Source organism: Heterodontus francisci, chromosome 8, assembly GCF_036365525.1.
Source record: "Heterodontus francisci isolate sHetFra1 chromosome 8, sHetFra1.hap1, whole genome shotgun sequence".
Taxonomy (NCBI): Eukaryota; Metazoa; Chordata; class Chondrichthyes; order Heterodontiformes; family Heterodontidae; genus Heterodontus; species Heterodontus francisci.
This window is the reverse complement of record NC_090378.1, coordinates 65,131,388-65,149,095: the sequence shown is the minus strand read 5'-3', so window position 1 is coordinate 65,149,095 and position 17,708 is coordinate 65,131,388. Positions and strand designations below refer to the sequence as shown.

Genomic DNA, 17,708 nt, shown 5'->3' with positions numbered 1-17,708 from the left:
AGCCACCTCTGTTCGAACAATGCCAGCTTCTCTAGTCTCTCCACATAACTGAAGCCTTCTCCTCAGTGATACAATTCTGGTAAGTCTCCTTTGCACCCTCTCCAAGGGCTGGATATCCTTCCTAAAGTGTGGTGTTTGCGTTTGCACTCCATTTATAAAAGATTCCAGGACTTAAAAAAACAGCCTTCTCAACTTGCCCTGTTACCTTCAAAGACTTTTGTATGCGAATCCCCAGGTGCATCCTTTTAAAATTATATTAAGTTAGGTGATATTGCTTCTCCTCATTCTTCTTTCCAAAATGCATTTCACATTCCTCTGCATTAAATTTCATCCGCCATGTGTCTGCCCATTTCAACATTGTCTATGCCCTCCTGAATCTGCTGCTATCCTCTTCACTGTTTACTACATTTCCAAGTTTTGTCATTTGCAAACTTTGAATGTATGCTCAAGTCCAGGTCATTAATATGCATCAAAAACTATAGTGCAAATACTGACACCTGGGGAATGCCATTGGATATATATTTCCCTTCAGTCTGATAAATAAATCATTCACTACTACTCTCTTCTTTATCTTAGCCAATTTTGTATCCATGCTACCACTGCCCCCTTTAATCCAATGTTCTTCGACTCTGCTAACAAATCTATTATGTGGCACTTTATCAAAAGCCTTTGAAAGCCCATGCTGACCCTCTTACTTCAGCGAAGAACTCAAGTTTGTCAAACGCAATATGACTTGAATAAATCAGTGTTTGCTGTCATTTATTTATTTTAAAAAAATCTTTGTATTTTGCAAATACAGAAGAATATAGATCAAAAGATGTACATATCGGAAGCATACCAAGTTTCTCCGAGAGCAAAACAGTGAGGGAGCACACTTTAATAATCACAGAAAGAATCCACTCCCCAAAACGTTTTTTGTCAAATCAAATTACTTGACTCAAAACACAACAAATACAACTGACAAAGTTAGTTCAAACCACTTATTTTTGTCTTTATTGGTGCTTGAACATGACTTGTGATAACACACCATTGGAAGATTTATTTACATACACATGGTCTACAGTGTTTTTCTTGTTTCTAATGAAAACTATTACACAGGGCTAGATGAACAAGCTGATGACCTTAAGCAAATTAATTGTCACTTTTACCATTTACAAATATCCAAAACTTGCGACTGATGGCTACCAAAACCCCACCCAGATAGTAGCAATCAAATTAAGTGGCCTCAGCTAAATCTTTTAAATACCGAAAGAGACTACTATAGGCAAAGTTTAAAGGCAAACAAAATTCAGTAGAATTTTGAATATAACTGGTTTTAATAAAATCACAGGCGTGAAAACGCAAATGAAAGTCACATTATTAATTTACACTCCTTACTTCATATAATCCTGTAAGTTTAACTATTATGCACATTAATGCCACTATGAAAATCTTGTAGCCCATGAAAGTTACACTGAAAGTCTATGCTCAGAGGAATCCTGCACAAATCAGACGTTCCAATATTTCCAGAGCTGAATCCCAAAACACTGCAATAGATATTGGCCACATGTTCCTCAAGTGGATTTTATACGAGCTACAAATACAAATGGACGTGTAGATTTGCTGGCTCTGAAAGAAGGTGTTAAAGAGAATAAACTGTAAAATCATAAGACACTAGACCACTTGTGCAATAAGATGTATGCTCTGAAATTAAAAAAGCAAACCCTTACTTGCCTAACATTTCTGGTGCCAGTAAGATAACCAAAGAAAACAAAAACTGAAGGACTCAATAAAACAATGTCCACATTTGCACCAAGTAGACAAGTACTTAGTAATGCCATGTAGGATTTACAAACAAATGAACAATGTTAGAATTTTTGCAGCATACTTACCTTCCTCTACCATTTAATATAGCTGAAACCACTTCTGGAGTTCTGAAAAGCAGAGCTTCTGTTTGATAGTGTAAATACTATTTTCTTCGAACCAAGTTTAAGATTAGAGGGGTATATTAAGCCATAACAATTCATCAAGGATGGAAACAATTAATGAATTGTTTTGAAAAAGATAAAAAGTCCTCAATTTCTAACTGACAGGAATACCCAACATTTTAAATATTTAAGAATGGCTGCAGATTGAAAATACACTAATGCATTCAAAGAAGAAAATGGTTAAAGTGTTCTAAATATCCCATATTTTCCTTTTGCTTTGGAAGCACATTTTGTGCTCAATTGGTCAATGCTCAAATTTGGAAAATTTTCCAGTTTTAACATTAGTGTCAGCATCCCCAGTATGTGTAAGGCTGTTAGCTATCTCCATTGTCCCAAAAGGAGATCTGAAATTGTTGTCCTAGAAGAAAGACTCTTCCTACAATACCATTACATTATATCCATTTCTGAACACCAGTTTCTGTGGCAGACTGACCACCTGTAGGCAATTGTTGCTATGGTGCACACCAAGAACTGCATCAAAACTGCTCAAGCTCTTTTCACTTTGGCACCTATGTTTAAATCCAGTCCAGGACAGAGTGAAGAATATCCCCCTGAATTCAAGGATCCTGATCTAAAAGGAGAACTATTTAATGTTATTCCATACAATTTTTCAACATTTTACAACTAGATTTCTGTTCGAGTACATTAAAGAAAACTGAACACAAGTTAAAACTAAAGAATGATATGGCTACAGATTTCTGCAATTTTCCCTCCCACCCCTTTAGAGGACAAGGTAAATACAAAACAGCTTTGCAGCTTCCTAATCAGCAACAGGCACATAAATTTGGATGGAGTTGAAATATTTATAGAGGAAAGTTAGGGGAGGGCAAAAAATCCAGCAATTTTCATTCAAAGTATTCTAATATTGTGGAGTATCCCAGAGAAGTTCTATGGGGAATAGAGGGGCAGTGATTCTAAACAGACAGAACTGCAGAATTCTGGAAAATCACATTTACTTGAGATTTGATTTTGATTTAGAGATACAGCACTGAAACAGGCCCTTCGGCCCACCGAGTCTGTGCCGACCATCAACCACCCATTTATACTAATCCTACACTAATCCCATATTCCTACCACATCCTCACCTGTCCCAAAATTCCCCTACCACCTACCTATACTAGGGGCAATTTATAATGGCCAATTTACCTATCAATCTGCAAGTCTTTTGGCTGTGGGAGGAAACCAGAGCACCCGGAGGAAACCCACGCAGACACAGGGAGAACTTGCAAACTCCACACAGGCAGTACTCAGAATTGAACCCGGGTCACTGGAGCTGTGAGGCTGCGGTGCTAACCACTGCGCCACTCAACAGAAGGCATGATTTTCCAGGGTATTGCAACTCTGTGCAGCTTTCAGACTGGTTTGAAGTTGCCCCCTCTTCAGTTTCCTATAGAATGCAAAATAAAGTTTAGCATAGAGACAGCCCTAAATGGAGTCTGAATCCTTGCAAGAAAAACTACATTTAATTACAATGTCAAACAAAATTCTGCTGCGTCCAATACTAAATTCTGATTGTGTGCCAAAATACTTCGAATAATCCCCTAGAATTTCCTATTCCTTTAAAGTTTCTCCTCCTCTAAACAGTACCTGTACTTACACAGACTCTCTGCACTATAATGCTGTAGGTGTACAGATACATATAGTGTACACTTCAAAACTCACTATTCTTTATAGTTCATGTAACAAAAATGCATCAAAATCAATTGCATGTATCATCCATGAAAAAAACTATTATGGCTTAATATACTAATTTAATACACCAGAGTACAATTTCTAACACACTTCTTAAAGCAACAATAGGTTTAAGATTACATCAGCAAGATTTCATCAGGACATATGCCCAATTTTTTTTTAAATGTTTTCACAACATCTCAGGTGAATTTGCTCAAGACACTAATAACTTTAAAATAAGTTTCATGCATTTTTCCAGAAATTGCTGAACTTTTAAAAACTGCAGATGTTAAAAGGCTATTTCTGTTTAGAACTTGAACGGGAGCCCGAGTGAGAGGATCCAGAAGACGATCCACTGCGCCTGCAAGAGACAAAAGAAATCAACAAGGTGTGCATAGCTGACTTTAGGGAAACTGCAGTTACATCTTGTAAGTAACTCTTCTAAATTAAAATGCAGAAAATATGCATTGCTTCTATTATAAAGCCCACAACCTGTGTGAAAAAGCATCCTGCTGACATTTTAATTCCAATAATTTAATTAACAAAGACAAGCTTTCATATTAAATGGGATGGTTTCTGCAGTCCTGTTGTATTCTATAATCCTGTATGCTAATCTTATTCTACAGAAGCCCAAACCTTTCTGCAGACCAAGATCTTGAGTCAGAACGTCTAGTTTTTTTGCGGCCACTGGAGGATGATGACCTGGAACGGCTTCGCTTTTTGCCTCTTTCAGAGGATGATGATGATCGAGAACTTGAGCGAGATCTCTTTCTTGGAGATGAAGACCCCCGGCGTGATCTGGAGCTGGATTTTGATTGATTGGGAGAAAGTTAGATTTATGGAAACTATCACTCCAACAAATTCTAGGTTACATTTGACTGTTTTTATTTGGTTTTAATTTTAACTGATGTTTCAGTGCAAGGTTATCACTACGGCATGAGGATATCTTAATAAGCAAATATCTTAATTTCATTAAGATTCCCAACAGTAATGAAAGCCAAATATTTATAGGTTCTTATTCTAGAGACCGAAAAGAATAGTCATTGCTCAGAAGTATATCCAAGTAAGTGCAGCTGTGACTAATTAAGCTATCAATGCATCAACTTCCATTTACCGAGTGAGAGTGATCAGTTAAAGGACAGGATGGGATGGGGGCAGTATAGACGTGGGCTCAAATCATAAACTGAAATGTTTTCTAATCCAGAGATGCCCAAATTTGGTAATCCAGCACTCAAAATGCAGCAATTCAATCCGGTTTGCACTAGTGCTTTTTTCCCCCCATTTGCTGGTTTCTCCTGTTTGAATTTTACAGGTCTGGGAAGCCTGCACTATTGCCACATTGGTGGATTAACAGTACATCAGGAATAACCAAGATCTGTTAGTGTCAACAAATGAAGAAATATGCAAATTAATAGGAACTTGGATTGCAATCTTGAGCTTCCATGGTGCATACCTATGCTGCTTATTAAGGCAAAAAGTTGGACAACCCTGTTCTAACCCACTCTATAACCCAGAATATGATGTGAATTTAGACAGGGCTTTCAAGTTTAGGCCTTTTGATATAGCATGCTGCTAGTATAGAGGCACAGTAATCATGTGGTTACATAATGGCTCATTTCAGGCAGTAGCAGTTATGCCAGCAACTACAAGAACAAGGTTTTGAATATAAAGAATTACAAAAACTAAAATATCAAAATTTTCAATAACTCTTACTAAACACACAATGAATAAAATGAAACTGTACAGTAATTCCAAAAGTCTGTGAAGCAGATACTGAATTAGTCACTGTGGCATAAAGCCCAGCAGAGCCCCCTACTGAATATTTTTTTCCCAAAGTAATCAGGGAAACAACACATTAAGTTTTGAGCATACAGTATCTGTAGAAGTACCAGATGTTTCTGACTGGTATAACATAGAACAGCACAGTACAGGCCCTTCGGCCCACGATGTTGTGCCAAACCTTTAACCTACTCAAGATCTAAATAACTACCTACCCTTCATTCTACTATCATCCATGTACCTATCCAAGATACGCTTAAATGCCCCTAATGTATCTGCTTCTACTACCACCGCTGGCAGTGCATTCCACGCACCCACCACTCTGTGTAAAGAACCTACCTCTGACATCTCCCCGAAACCTTCCTCCAATCACCCTAAAATTATGCCCCCTGGTGATAGCCCTTTCCACCCTGGGAAAAAGTCTCTGACTAACCACTCTATCTATGCCTCTCATCATCTTGTACCCCTCCATCAAGTCACCTCTCATCCTTCTTCGCTCCAATGAGAAAAGCCCTAGCTCCCTCAATCTTTCTTCGTAGGACATGCCCTCCAGTCCAGGCAGCATCCTGGTAAATCTCCTCTGCACCCTCTCTAAAGCTTCCACATCCTTTCTATAATGAGGCGACCAGAACGGAACACAATATTCCAAGTGTGGTGGAACCAGGGCCTTATAGAGCTGCAGCATAACCTCGCGGCTCTTAAACTCAATCCCCCTGTTAATGAAAGCCAACACACCATACGCCTTCTTAACAACCCTATCAACTTGGGTGGCAACTTTGAGCGATCTATGGACATGGACCCCAAGATCCCTCTGTTCCTCCACACTACCAAGAATCCTGTCTTTAAGCCTGTATTCCGCATTCAAATTCGACCTTCCAAAATGAATCACTTCACACTTTTCCAGGTTGAACTCCATCTGCCACTTCTCAGCCCAGCTCTGCATCCTGTCAATGTCCCGTTGCAACCTACAACAGCCTTCCACACTATCCCACCACCCTTCGTGTCATCAGCAAACTTGCTAACCCAGCCTTCCACTTCCTCATCCAAGTCATTTATAAAAATCACAAAGAGCAGAGGTCCCAGAACAGATCCTTGTGGAACACCACTGGTCACCGAGCTCCATGCTGAATACTTTCCATCTACCACCCTCTGACTTCTATGGGCCAGCCAATTTTGTATCCAGATAGCCAACTTTCCCTGTATCCCATGCCTCCTTACTTTCTGAATGAGCCTACCGTGGGGAACCTTATCAAACGCCTTGCTAAAATCCATATACACCACATCCACTGCTCTTCCTTCATCAATGTGTTTTGTCACATCTTCAAAGAATTCAATAAGGCTTGTGAGGCATGACCTGCCCCGCACAAAGCCATGCTGACTGTCTCTAATCAAACCATGCTTTTCCAAGTCATCATAAATCCTGTCTCTCAGAATCCTCTCCAATAATTTGCCCACTACCGACGTAAGACTGACTGGTCTACAATTCCCAGGGTTATCCCTATTCCCTTTCTTGAACAAGGGAACATCATTTGCCACCCTCCAATCATCTGGTACTACTCCAGTGGACAGTGAAGACGCAAAGATCATCGCCAAAGGCGCGGCAATCTCTTCCCTCGCTTCCCATAATATCCTTGGGTATATCGCGTCTGGCCCCGGGAACTTATCTGTCCTCATATCATTCAAAATTTCCAGCACTTCCTCCCTCTTAACCTCAACCTGTTCGAGCATATCAGTCTGTTTCTCGCTGTCCTCACAAACGACCAGGTTCCTCTCACTAGTGAATACTGAAGCAAAGTATTCATTTAGGACCTCTCCTACCTCCTCTGACTCCAGGCACAAGTTCCCTTCACTATCCCTGATCGGCCCTACCCTCACTCTGGCCATCCTCTTGTTCCTCACGTAAGTGTAGAACGCCTTGGGATTTTCCTTAATCCTACCCGCCAAGACTTTTTCATGTCCCCTTCTAGCTCTCCTAAGTCCATTCTTCAGTTCCTTCCTGGCTACCTTGTAACCCTCTAGAGCCCTGTCTGATCCTTGCTTCCTCAATCTTAAGTAAGCTTCCTTCTTCCTCTTGACCAGCTGTCCCACATCTCTTGTCATCCAAGGTTCCTTCACCCTACCATCCCTTCCCTGCCTCATCGGGACAAACCCATCAAGCAGTCGCAGCAAGTGCTCCCTAAACAACCTCCACATTTCTGTCATGCATTTCCCTGAGAACATCTGTTCCCAATTTATGCTCCCCAGTTCCTGTCTAATAGCATTGTAATTCCCCTTCCCCCAATTAAATATTTTCCCATCCCGTCTGCTCCTGTCCCTCTCCATGACTATAGTAAAGATCAGGGAGTTGTGATCACTATCACCGAAATGCTCTCCCGAGAGATCTGCCACCTGGCCTGGTTCGTTGCCAAGCACTAAGTCCAACATAGTCTCCCCTCTAGTCGGCCTCTAGTCTAGTCAGGAAACCTTCCTGGACACACCTGACAAAAACTGCTCCATCCAAACCATTTGCACTAAGGAGGTTCCAATCAATAGTAGGGAAGTTGAAGTCACCCATGACAACAATCCTGTTACTTCTGCACCTTTCCAAAATCTGCCTCCCAATCTGTTCCTCCATGTCTCTGCTGCTATTGGGGGGTCTATAGAAAACTCCCAACAAAGTGACTGCTCCTTTCCTGTTTCTGACTTCCACCCATAATGACTCAGTAGACAAACCCTCCTCGACGACCTCCCTTTCTGCAGCTGTGATACTATCCCTGATTAACAATGCCACTCCCCCACCTCTTTTACCTCCCTCCCTATTCCTTTTGAAACATCTAAACCCTGGAACATCCAACATCCATTCCTGCCCTTGTGATATCCACATCTCCGTAATGGCCACATCGTAGCTCCAAGTTCATCACCCTTATTCCTGACACTTCTTGCGTTAAAATAGACACACTTCAGCCCATCATACTGGCTGCAACTTTGCCCTGTCAACTGTCTAACCTTCCTCACAGACTCTCTGCACTCTGTATCTGCCTGTTCAACAGCTACCCCATCCACTGATCCGTGGCTCCGGTTCCCATCCCCCTGCCAAACTAGTTTAAACCCTCCCAAAGAGCTCTAGCAAACCTCCCGCCCAGAATATTGGTGCCCCTCCAGTTCAGATGCAACCCGTCCTTCTTGTACAGGTCCCACCTTCCCCAGAAGGTATCCCAATGATCCACATATCTGAATCCCTCCCTCCTACACCAGTTCTGTAGCCACGTGTTCAGCTGTACTCGCTCCCTGTTTCTAGCCTCACTAGCATGTAGCACCGGTAACAATCCTGAGATTACTACTCTGCTCGTCCTGCCTTTCAGCTTCCAACCTAACTCCCTATATTCGCTTTTCAGGTCCTCATCCCTTTTCCTAGCCATGTCATTGGTACCGATATGTACCACGACCTCTGGCTGCTCCCCCTCCCCCTTAAGAATCCTATAGACGCGATCCGAGACATCCCTGACCCTGGCACCCGGGAGGCAACATACCATCCGGGAATGGATTTTGCTCTTACTTCTTCAGCTCGTTAATAAAGCCTGGCTGAAGGCGGCACTTTAAGATCACTTTTTGCAATGGACTTTAAAGGACAGGAGAAAATGAACTTGCTTTTAAAGAAGTTAGCAAGGAAACAGCATCATTCTGATGAAAGGTCATTGACATTTAACATAACTGTTTCTCTCTCCACTGTGGGCAGGCAGCAAGCAGAACTCTCCAGCTCATTTTCTCTTCATTATTGGGAGCAATCACCAAAGACTATTCTAGTGAAGTCTTAACTGGCTGCAAGCAGAACAGCAAAATAGTCAAGGACATCTGTTGGCTTTCTTTTTAGCTGGGAAGAAGTGTGGGGTACAGAGAATGTGCAATAGGGAGTCTATTACGTGGAGCCATGCAGTCAATCCCACTCCCAGTTTCAATCCCCATAGCCCTATAAGTCTATTTCTCCAAATTGGCCATCCAACTTCCTCTTGAAGTCACTATCATCTCCACTTCCACCACCCCTGTGGGCAGCAAGTTCCAGGTCATTATCACCTGCTGTGTAAAGAAGTGTTTCCTCATATTCCCCCTGCACCTTTTGCCCAAAACTTTCAATTTGTGTACCATGTTAATGGGAAGTTTTTCCTTGTCTAATTTTCTAAGTCTGTCATAATCTTGTACACTTCTATTAACTCTCCCCGCAATCTCCTTTGCTCTAATGAGAACCCCAGTTTTTCCAATCTAGCCTTGTAACTAAAATCCCCCATCCCTGGAACCATTCTGGTAAATTTCCACTGCGCACTCTCAAGGACCCTCACATCCTTCCTGGATGCAATATTCCAGTTGGGGCCTAAACAGAGCTTTATAAAAGGTTCAGCATAACTTCCCTGCTTTTGTACTCAATGTCTCTATGTATAAAGCTCAAGATCCCATATGCTTTACTAACCACTCTCTCAATATGTCCTGCCACCTTCAAAGATTGATGCACATGCACCCCCAGGTCCCTCTGTTCCTGCACACTCTTCAGAACTGCACCATTAAGTATACATTGCCTCTCCCTATTCCTTCTGCCAAAATGCATCACCTCACACTTGTCAGTATTAAATTCCACCTGCCATCTGTCTGCCTATTCTGCTAGCCTATCTATACCCTGTGGCAGGCAGTTCATACCAGCCTCACTGTCTGCTGCACCTCCAAGTTTGGTGTTGTCAGCAAATTGAGATCCTGCTCTGTATTCCAAGATTCAAGCCATTTATATATTGCAAAAAAAAAAGTCCCAGCACGGACCTTTGGAGAACCAGTCTGAAAAGCAACCATTTACTACGACTCACTGTTTTCTATCCTTCAGCCATTTTTAAAAATCCAACTGGACACTGACCCTCCTATTCCATTAGCTTCAATTTTGTTAACCAGCCTTTTTATGTGCTACCTTATGAAATGCTTTCTTAAAATCCATATAAACATCCACCGCATTCCCTTCATCAACCGATCTTCAACTTAAGCTGTACAGGCGGAATGGGCTGCGCCATATTGGTCCTCACCGCATTTAGGCAACCCTGGCAGGTGCATGAAATCAGCATTAGTTTAATTTAAACATGCAAAGGGTTTGATGGCTGTTTCAGGACCCTTCTATAAAACTCGAAAACCTAGGTGGAGCACATGTTGTCCAAGCTCTCATTAGTTTTTCCAATTCCAATACAGCCTGAACAACAATCCTTCGAAAAAGAGACTGCTGACAAAAAAGTTTACAAAGCAAGCCTCTCCAAGATCCACAACACTACTGTGGGCAACTGCTGCCCCAGTGATGGAACATGTGATCTCCAATGTTGGGAGAGTTGCCTCAGGAGGTGTGACAAGCTCCAGTTGCGAGCCTCTATCATTAAAATGAGGCTGGAGGCCCAATTTCGGTGAGCATTAGGCCCCAGCTACAAATTCGGAGAGACTGAGAGCGATGAGACGCAAGTAGAGATGGGCGGGTCAAGCATCGGGTTGCTGCTCCGAAAGAGGAACTTAGGATGAGGGGTGGCAACTTCCGGCAGTGACACATTGAACTTGTCCACTCCCAGCCCTGTGTGAAGGTGGCACGTGCAACTTGTCATAGAGTCATAGAGAGATACAGCACTGAAGCAGGCCCTTTGGCCCACCAAGTCTGTGCCGACCATCAACCACCCATTTATACTAATCCTGCATTAATCCCATATTCCCTACCACATCCCCACCTTCCCTCAATTTTCCTATCACCTACCTACACTAGGGGCAATTTTGTGACACATCAATGCAAGCAATTTCTCAAGCGCACTGAGAATTCACAATCTCTGTTCCCCATTCAGACACAAGTGGAAATCCACTATTTACGCACAGTAAAGTTCCCAGGTTTCAATCACTCGTTAATGGCTGCTCCTCTTTCGGCTCTGCTCACTTGCCATGCTGTTGTTGTTTCCACTAGGCACCATGCCCACAGAAACCCACAATGTTCTCTAGTTCTCTTCCTTTCCACACAAGCCTGAATCACCCATCCCCGTTTCAGACACTCTTCTCGCTCCATCCTCAAACAAAGTTTTTGCCGTCTCCTATCCCGCCCCACCCTGCCAAAATCTGCATGCTCTCGGAGTCACAGTTTCACCAACCCCAACCTCAATCACTCTGACCTGTTGTTCTTCAGAGACAAGGTGGATTTTTACTCCTGGTAGAAGCAATTCAACTCTCAGGCATCTATTTTGCACTTCAAAAATGGGACAGGGTACTTTGATGACCCTGTTGACCCGATTCCAAATTCAGAAAGGTCTGGATATGGTTGAGCAGCCTTCCTGCCTGAAACAGGCATGTGATTTTTAATCTATGCAAATGGAGACAACTGGAAAATTCAGACATAAATGGATGGGGCCTACATCACACAAGTTCTGCCTAGTTGTACCAGATCTTGACCAGCCTAACCAATGATTAAGGGACCATTACAGGCCAGTCAAAATCACTGCCACAAAAACTTTTTAGAAAGTTACATTTGAGGAGCCAGAAGGAACAGGAGTGCTCCTCCTGGCTTTTCAAAAATACTGACTGCTGCCAACTCAGCTCCATTCCCCCCTCTCAAGATCTAATTGTAGGTCAGTTCATTGATGGGAATTGGCCAGAAAGGCGAGCTGCATCAGTAAAACCATTTGGCATGTGCAGCTCACTATTGCTCCACTAAGTCCCATTTCTCTCCCCGCTTGGCGCAAGGTGACAGCTTTGCAGTGAAAGCTTTTGTACAAATTATTAAAATACTAAAAATTGAACAATGCGGAGTGCTTTAGATAGCTTTAAGGAGCCTCTGAGTTGCTCAAAGCTGTGCAATAAACAAAGCCAATACAGACACATGGCGTGCAAAATTTAACCCCTAATATTGGCATCAACTGCGATAACCTTCAAGGTGGCCAAAACCCTACTCTTATTGGGAGAGATATAAACATAATGTTCTTTCAGGAAAACAAACAGTACTCTATTAAATTCAAATGGCAAGAGATTCGTAAAGGTTCACGTCTGGAATGTTTAATAAAATGACAATTTGTTGAATTACAAGGGCTTTGACATGAAAAATGGTTTCCAAAAAGTTAAATTATATTTTAAAAAATTAAACAGAAACTGATTCTTGCGATAGAAGCGCAAGAACCAAGAACAAAGGAGACTTTAAAAAAGCACATTTTCTTGCTGTAAACTCAGTGCCCTGTGGTTCCTCCAATGCTGGAATATGCTACTGTTTGTCGAGGATAACAAATGAGGAGGAACAGGATCAGAGACTAAGGTTGGAAAAATCTAAGGAAAACACATCATACATCAAAAAGACAGACATTTTCATATTGACTTCCAGATTTAAGCTGTAATAAAGAACTGTCACATCACATGTTCAAGCAATGATGTAAACTCATTAAGCAATGGAATTTTCTTCGATATGGAATGATTAAGTAACTGAAAACCAAACAATTTCATCTTGATTTAATTCTGTCAAGTATGCTACTCCTAAAGTAGAATGTTATAAAAGAGTAATCACAAATTTCAAAAGATTGAAAAAAAAAATCCATACTTGCTGCTACCAAAAAAGCACATTCTGGAATGCACAACAATAGCTTTAAATTTCACTTTGTTAACATGATTGCATTCTCCTAAGGTCAGGTATTGCAGATTATTGTGTACATAATCATGACTAGCCAAAACATGTTTTTTTCTTGATTTTAAACACAGTTTTGTCTAGGTCCAATGTTACATACGCAATTCAATTCAGCTTGATCCCTTGTGTAGTTGAGAACATCCTGAGGTACAAAATATGTACAAACCAAAACAGTTTTCCACATCAGATATTAAAGAAAATGTACAAAATGGAACAATTTAACTTGCAATGTTTGGAAATAGGCCAAGTTTCTGAATACATTCTAAAGTTTCAAAATGTTTAAATATTAAACGGTTCCAGATTTTAAAATGTGCAAACTTCGCAGATGTCATTTGTGAAAACTATTACTTCTATATTTAAAGTTGAATTTTGCATGTTTAATAAATGAAAAACATTCTAACAAACTAATTCATAAAGGACTGCATAGCAGGCTGCCAATAGTATATAGGTACAGTGATATTTAGTTAAAAACAGAGACAAACTATAAAAAAAATTCTTTGCGTTGAGAGAAACTACATTCATGTGTCACTGCTACAGTCATCATATTCTGGCTTCATTTTATAAACTATTTGGAAAGGGATAGGGCGATGTTCAGAAACAGAAGCTCACCTGGAAAAGGGATGAGATATTTAAATACTTGGTAGTTTACTTTATCCAATGTTGGACATGAAGCAAACCAGGCCCAGTTTAATAATTAAGTGCAAAAGACCAATCTAGACAACTAATTGGACTCAAAGATGACCACATGCAGTTGGCTTTATTTCATGGAGAACTTGTCCTCCATAAGCAAAGGGAGAGGCAAAGTACAGAATTTGATTAATTTAACAATACAAAGGATTTAAATAATTATATGAAAAGTGCTAAAAGAGGAAAAATAGCTGAGGAAACTATTCGTTTGATAAGCTACAAACTAGTGGAAAGTTGACAAAAGATAAATTGGCTGTAAAACTAAGTAAATGCTAGAGCCTGAGCGCAAAGTTAGAAAACAATAGTTTTCCATCACTAGGGCTTTCATAACATTCTTGGATCCTATATACAGTAACAGTTTGTTAATCATCTCGAAGGCAGTGTGAGGTCACCTGTTTTGGACCATAAAAGGATAGATCAGAGTATTTTTTTTAAATTGTGAAAGCTGGTGGAGATCCAAAGAGATTTAGGGGTCCATGTTGACAGAGCACTAAAATGTAGCAGTCAGGTACAAAAGATTATTTGAAATACTAATGTAATGTCAACCTTCATATTTAGAGGGCTAGACTATAAAGGGGAGAAATATTTGTTACAGCAATACAAAGCTTTAGTTGGATCATATTTGAAGTACCATGTGCAGTTCTTGGCACACCTCTCTTCTCTCTTTGGCCTCCTTATCTCGAGAGACGATGGGTAAGCGCCTTGGCACACCATAGAAAGAATATAGTGGCCTTGAAAGGGGTGCAGAGCAGATTCAACAGCTGTTACCAGGGTTCCAAGAGTTAAATTATGAGGCTAGATTACTTAAACAAGACTTACATTTCTTGGAATATAGAAGGTTAAGAGGTTATTTGATTGAGGCTTTTAGAATTTTGAAAGGAATTGATAGGGTAGATACAAATAAATCTTTTCTGCTGATGGAGTAGAATAAGAAAAGGGGACATAACCTCAAAATCAGAGCCAGGTCATTCAGGACAGGGGTTAGGGAGCACTTAACACAAAGGGTGGAAGAAATGTGACCTCTATGCCACAAAAAAAGGATGAGAGTTCAATTAAATAATTTTAAACCAAAGATTGATAGATTTCTGTTAGCCAAGTGTATTCAGGGATATGGAGCCAAGCTGGGTGCAGTTAGGATAGAGATCAGCCATGATCTCACTGAATGTCAGAACAAACTCAAAGGACTGAATGACCTATTCCTGTTCCTATGCTATTTCATTGTGCTATGTTAGCAATGTTTCAATCTATCCTCAGTTACTAATTACAAATAACACATATTTGCACAATTGGTACCAGATATCGATCAAAGCTTCTGCATTACTGAAATTTAATGACTGACGAGTTAATCTGCTACAATAAGGATTGCAATTTTAGCATCAGTACCTTTGCTATTGCAAATCTACTCAACACTGCATAGAGCAGGTTTGGCCCTGTAATACATTATAATGTTCCAATATACAATTATTGTCTTGCTCTACAGATACTGAGGATGCTAGTTCTTAATTGGAGGTCAAGTTTTCAAACTCCAGTCATCTATTAAATGAAAAAATAATTTAAACATTCAAATGATCTGGGTCAAAACATGAATACATTTCATAAGACATTTTGCTATTAAGCACCATAGATCAAAAACCTTTCCCATTGATGCTAATGGTTATCAATCATTGTCAGGTTTTATAAATATCTCCTGTCCATTAATTTCAGAGTTTAGCAGTGAACTAAAAGAAAATTAACTGTACCCCAACTCTTCTACAATTACATTATAGCTTCTTTGAAATGGTCCTAGCAACACAATGATTAGAGTTGAGAAAATTCTGTCCAGGGGGAATTTAGGGAGTTAGGTAGAAAGTTAAAAGACAGGACCTCAAGGGTTGTAATCTCGGGATTACTCCCTGTGCCACGTGCCAGTGAGGCTAGAAACAGGAGGATAGTGCAGCTAAACACGTGGCTGAACAGCTGGTGTAGAAGGGAGGGTTTCAGATATCTGGACCATTGGGATATCTTCAGGGACAGATGGGACCTGTACAAGGAGGAAGGGTTGCATCTAAACTGGAGGGGCACAAATATCCTGGCTGCGAGGTTTGCTCGCGTCACTTGGGAGGGTTTAAACTAGTGTGGCAGGAGGGTGGGAACCAGAGCAGTAGGACAGCCAGTGAAATAAATGAGGGGGAAACTAGTAAATAAGGTCAGTAAGACTGAGAGGAAGAGCAAGAAGGGAGATGTTGAGGAGCACAGCGGGACTGGTGGTCTGAAGTGCATTTGTTTCAATGCGAGAAGTACAACAGGTAAGGCAGATGAACTTAGAGCTTGGATTAGTATTTGGAACTATGATGTTGTTGCTATTACAGAGACTTGGTTGAGGGAAGGACAGGATTGGCAGCTAAATGTTCCAGGATTTAGAAGCTTCAGGCGGGATAGAGGGGGATGTAAAAAGGGGTGGGGGAGTTGCATTACTGGTTAAGGAGAAAATCACAGCCGTACTGCGGGAGGACACCTCGGAAGGGTCGTGCAGCGAGGCAATATGGGTGGAGCTCAGGAATAGGAAGGGTGCAGTCACGATGTTGGGGGTTTACTACAGGCCTCCCAACAGCCAGCGGGAGGTAGAGGAGTAGATATGTAGACAGATTTTGGAAAGATGTAATGGTAACAGGGTTGTAGTGGTGGGTGATTTTAACTTCCCCTATATTGACTGGGACTCAGTTCTAGGGGCTTGGATGGGGCAGAATTTGTAAGGAGCATCCAGGAGGGCTTCTTGAAACAACATGTAGATAGTCCAACCAGGGATGGGGCCGTACTGGACCTGGTATTGGGGAATGAGCCCAGCCAGGTGGTCGAAGTTTCAGTAGGGGAGCATTTTGGGAACAGTGACCATAATTCCGTAAGTTTGAAGGTACTTGTGGATAAGGATAAGAGTAGTCCTCGGGTGAAGGTGCTAAATTGGGGGAAGGCTAATTATAACAATATTTGGCAGGAACGGAAGAATTCAGATTGGGGGCGGCAGTTTGAGGGCAAATCAACATCTGACATGTGGGAGTCTTTCAAACGCCAGTTGATTAGAATCCAGGACCAGCAAGTTCCTGTGAGGAAGAAGGATAAGTTTGGCAAGTTTCGGGAACCTTGGATAACGCGGGATATTGTGAGCCAAGTCAAAAAGAAAAAGGAAGCATTCGTAAGGGCTGGAAGGCTAGGAACAGACGAATCCCTTGAAGAATATAAAGACAGTAGGAAGGAACTTAAGCAAGGAGTCAGGAGGGCTAAAAGGGGTCATGAAAAGTCATTGGCAAACAGGATTAAGGAAAATCCCAAGGCTTTTTATACATATATAAAGAGCAAGAGGGCAACTAGGGAAAGGGTTGGCCCACTCAAGGACAGAGAAGGGAATCTACATGTGGAGCCAGAGGAAATGGGCGAGGTACTAAATGAGTACTTTGCATCAGTATTTACCAAAGAGAAGGACTTGGTGGATGATGAGCCGAGAGAAGGGAGTGTAGATAGTCTGGGTCATCTCATTATCGAAAAGGAGGTGGTGTTGGGCGTCTTGCAAAGCATTAAGGTAGATAAGTCCCCAGGGCCTGATGGGATCTACCCCAGAATACTGAGGGAGGCAAGGGAAGAAATTGCTGGGGCCTTGACAGAAATCTTTGCATCCTCATTAGCTACAGGTGAGGTCCCAGAGGACTGGAGATTAGCCAATGTTGTTCCTTTGTTTAAGAAGGGTAGCAAGGATAATGCAGGAAATTATAGGTCGGTGAGCCTTACGTCAGTGGTAGCGAAATTATTAGAGAGGATTCTTTGGGACAGGATTTACTCCCATTTGGAAACAAACGAACTTATTAGCGAGAGGCAGCATGGTTTTGTGAAGGGGAGGTCGTGTCTCACTAACTTGATTGAGTTTTTTGAGGAAGTGACAAAGATGAAGGAAGGGCAGTGGATGTTATCTATATGGACTTCAGTAAAGCCTTTGACAA

At 41.4% G+C, this 17,708-nt stretch overlaps 1 protein-coding gene across 1 annotated transcript in view; it reads right to left on the bottom strand.

The window, feature by feature from the left end:
* Positions 1 to 970: 970 nt before the first annotated feature.
* zranb2 (zinc finger, RAN-binding domain containing 2) overlaps positions 971 to 17,708 on the bottom strand; it is a 58,802-nt gene continuing 42,064 nt past the window's right edge. Inside the window, exons 9-10 of the mRNA XM_068037247.1 lie at positions 4,275 to 4,442; positions 971 to 3,999 (exon numbers count right to left, since the gene is read on the bottom strand). Of these exons, the coding sequence (XP_067893348.1) occupies positions 3,936 to 3,999; positions 4,275 to 4,442 (232 nt within the window). The 3' untranslated portion in view covers positions 971 to 3,935. The remainder of the gene's footprint in view (positions 4,000 to 4,274; positions 4,443 to 17,708) is intronic.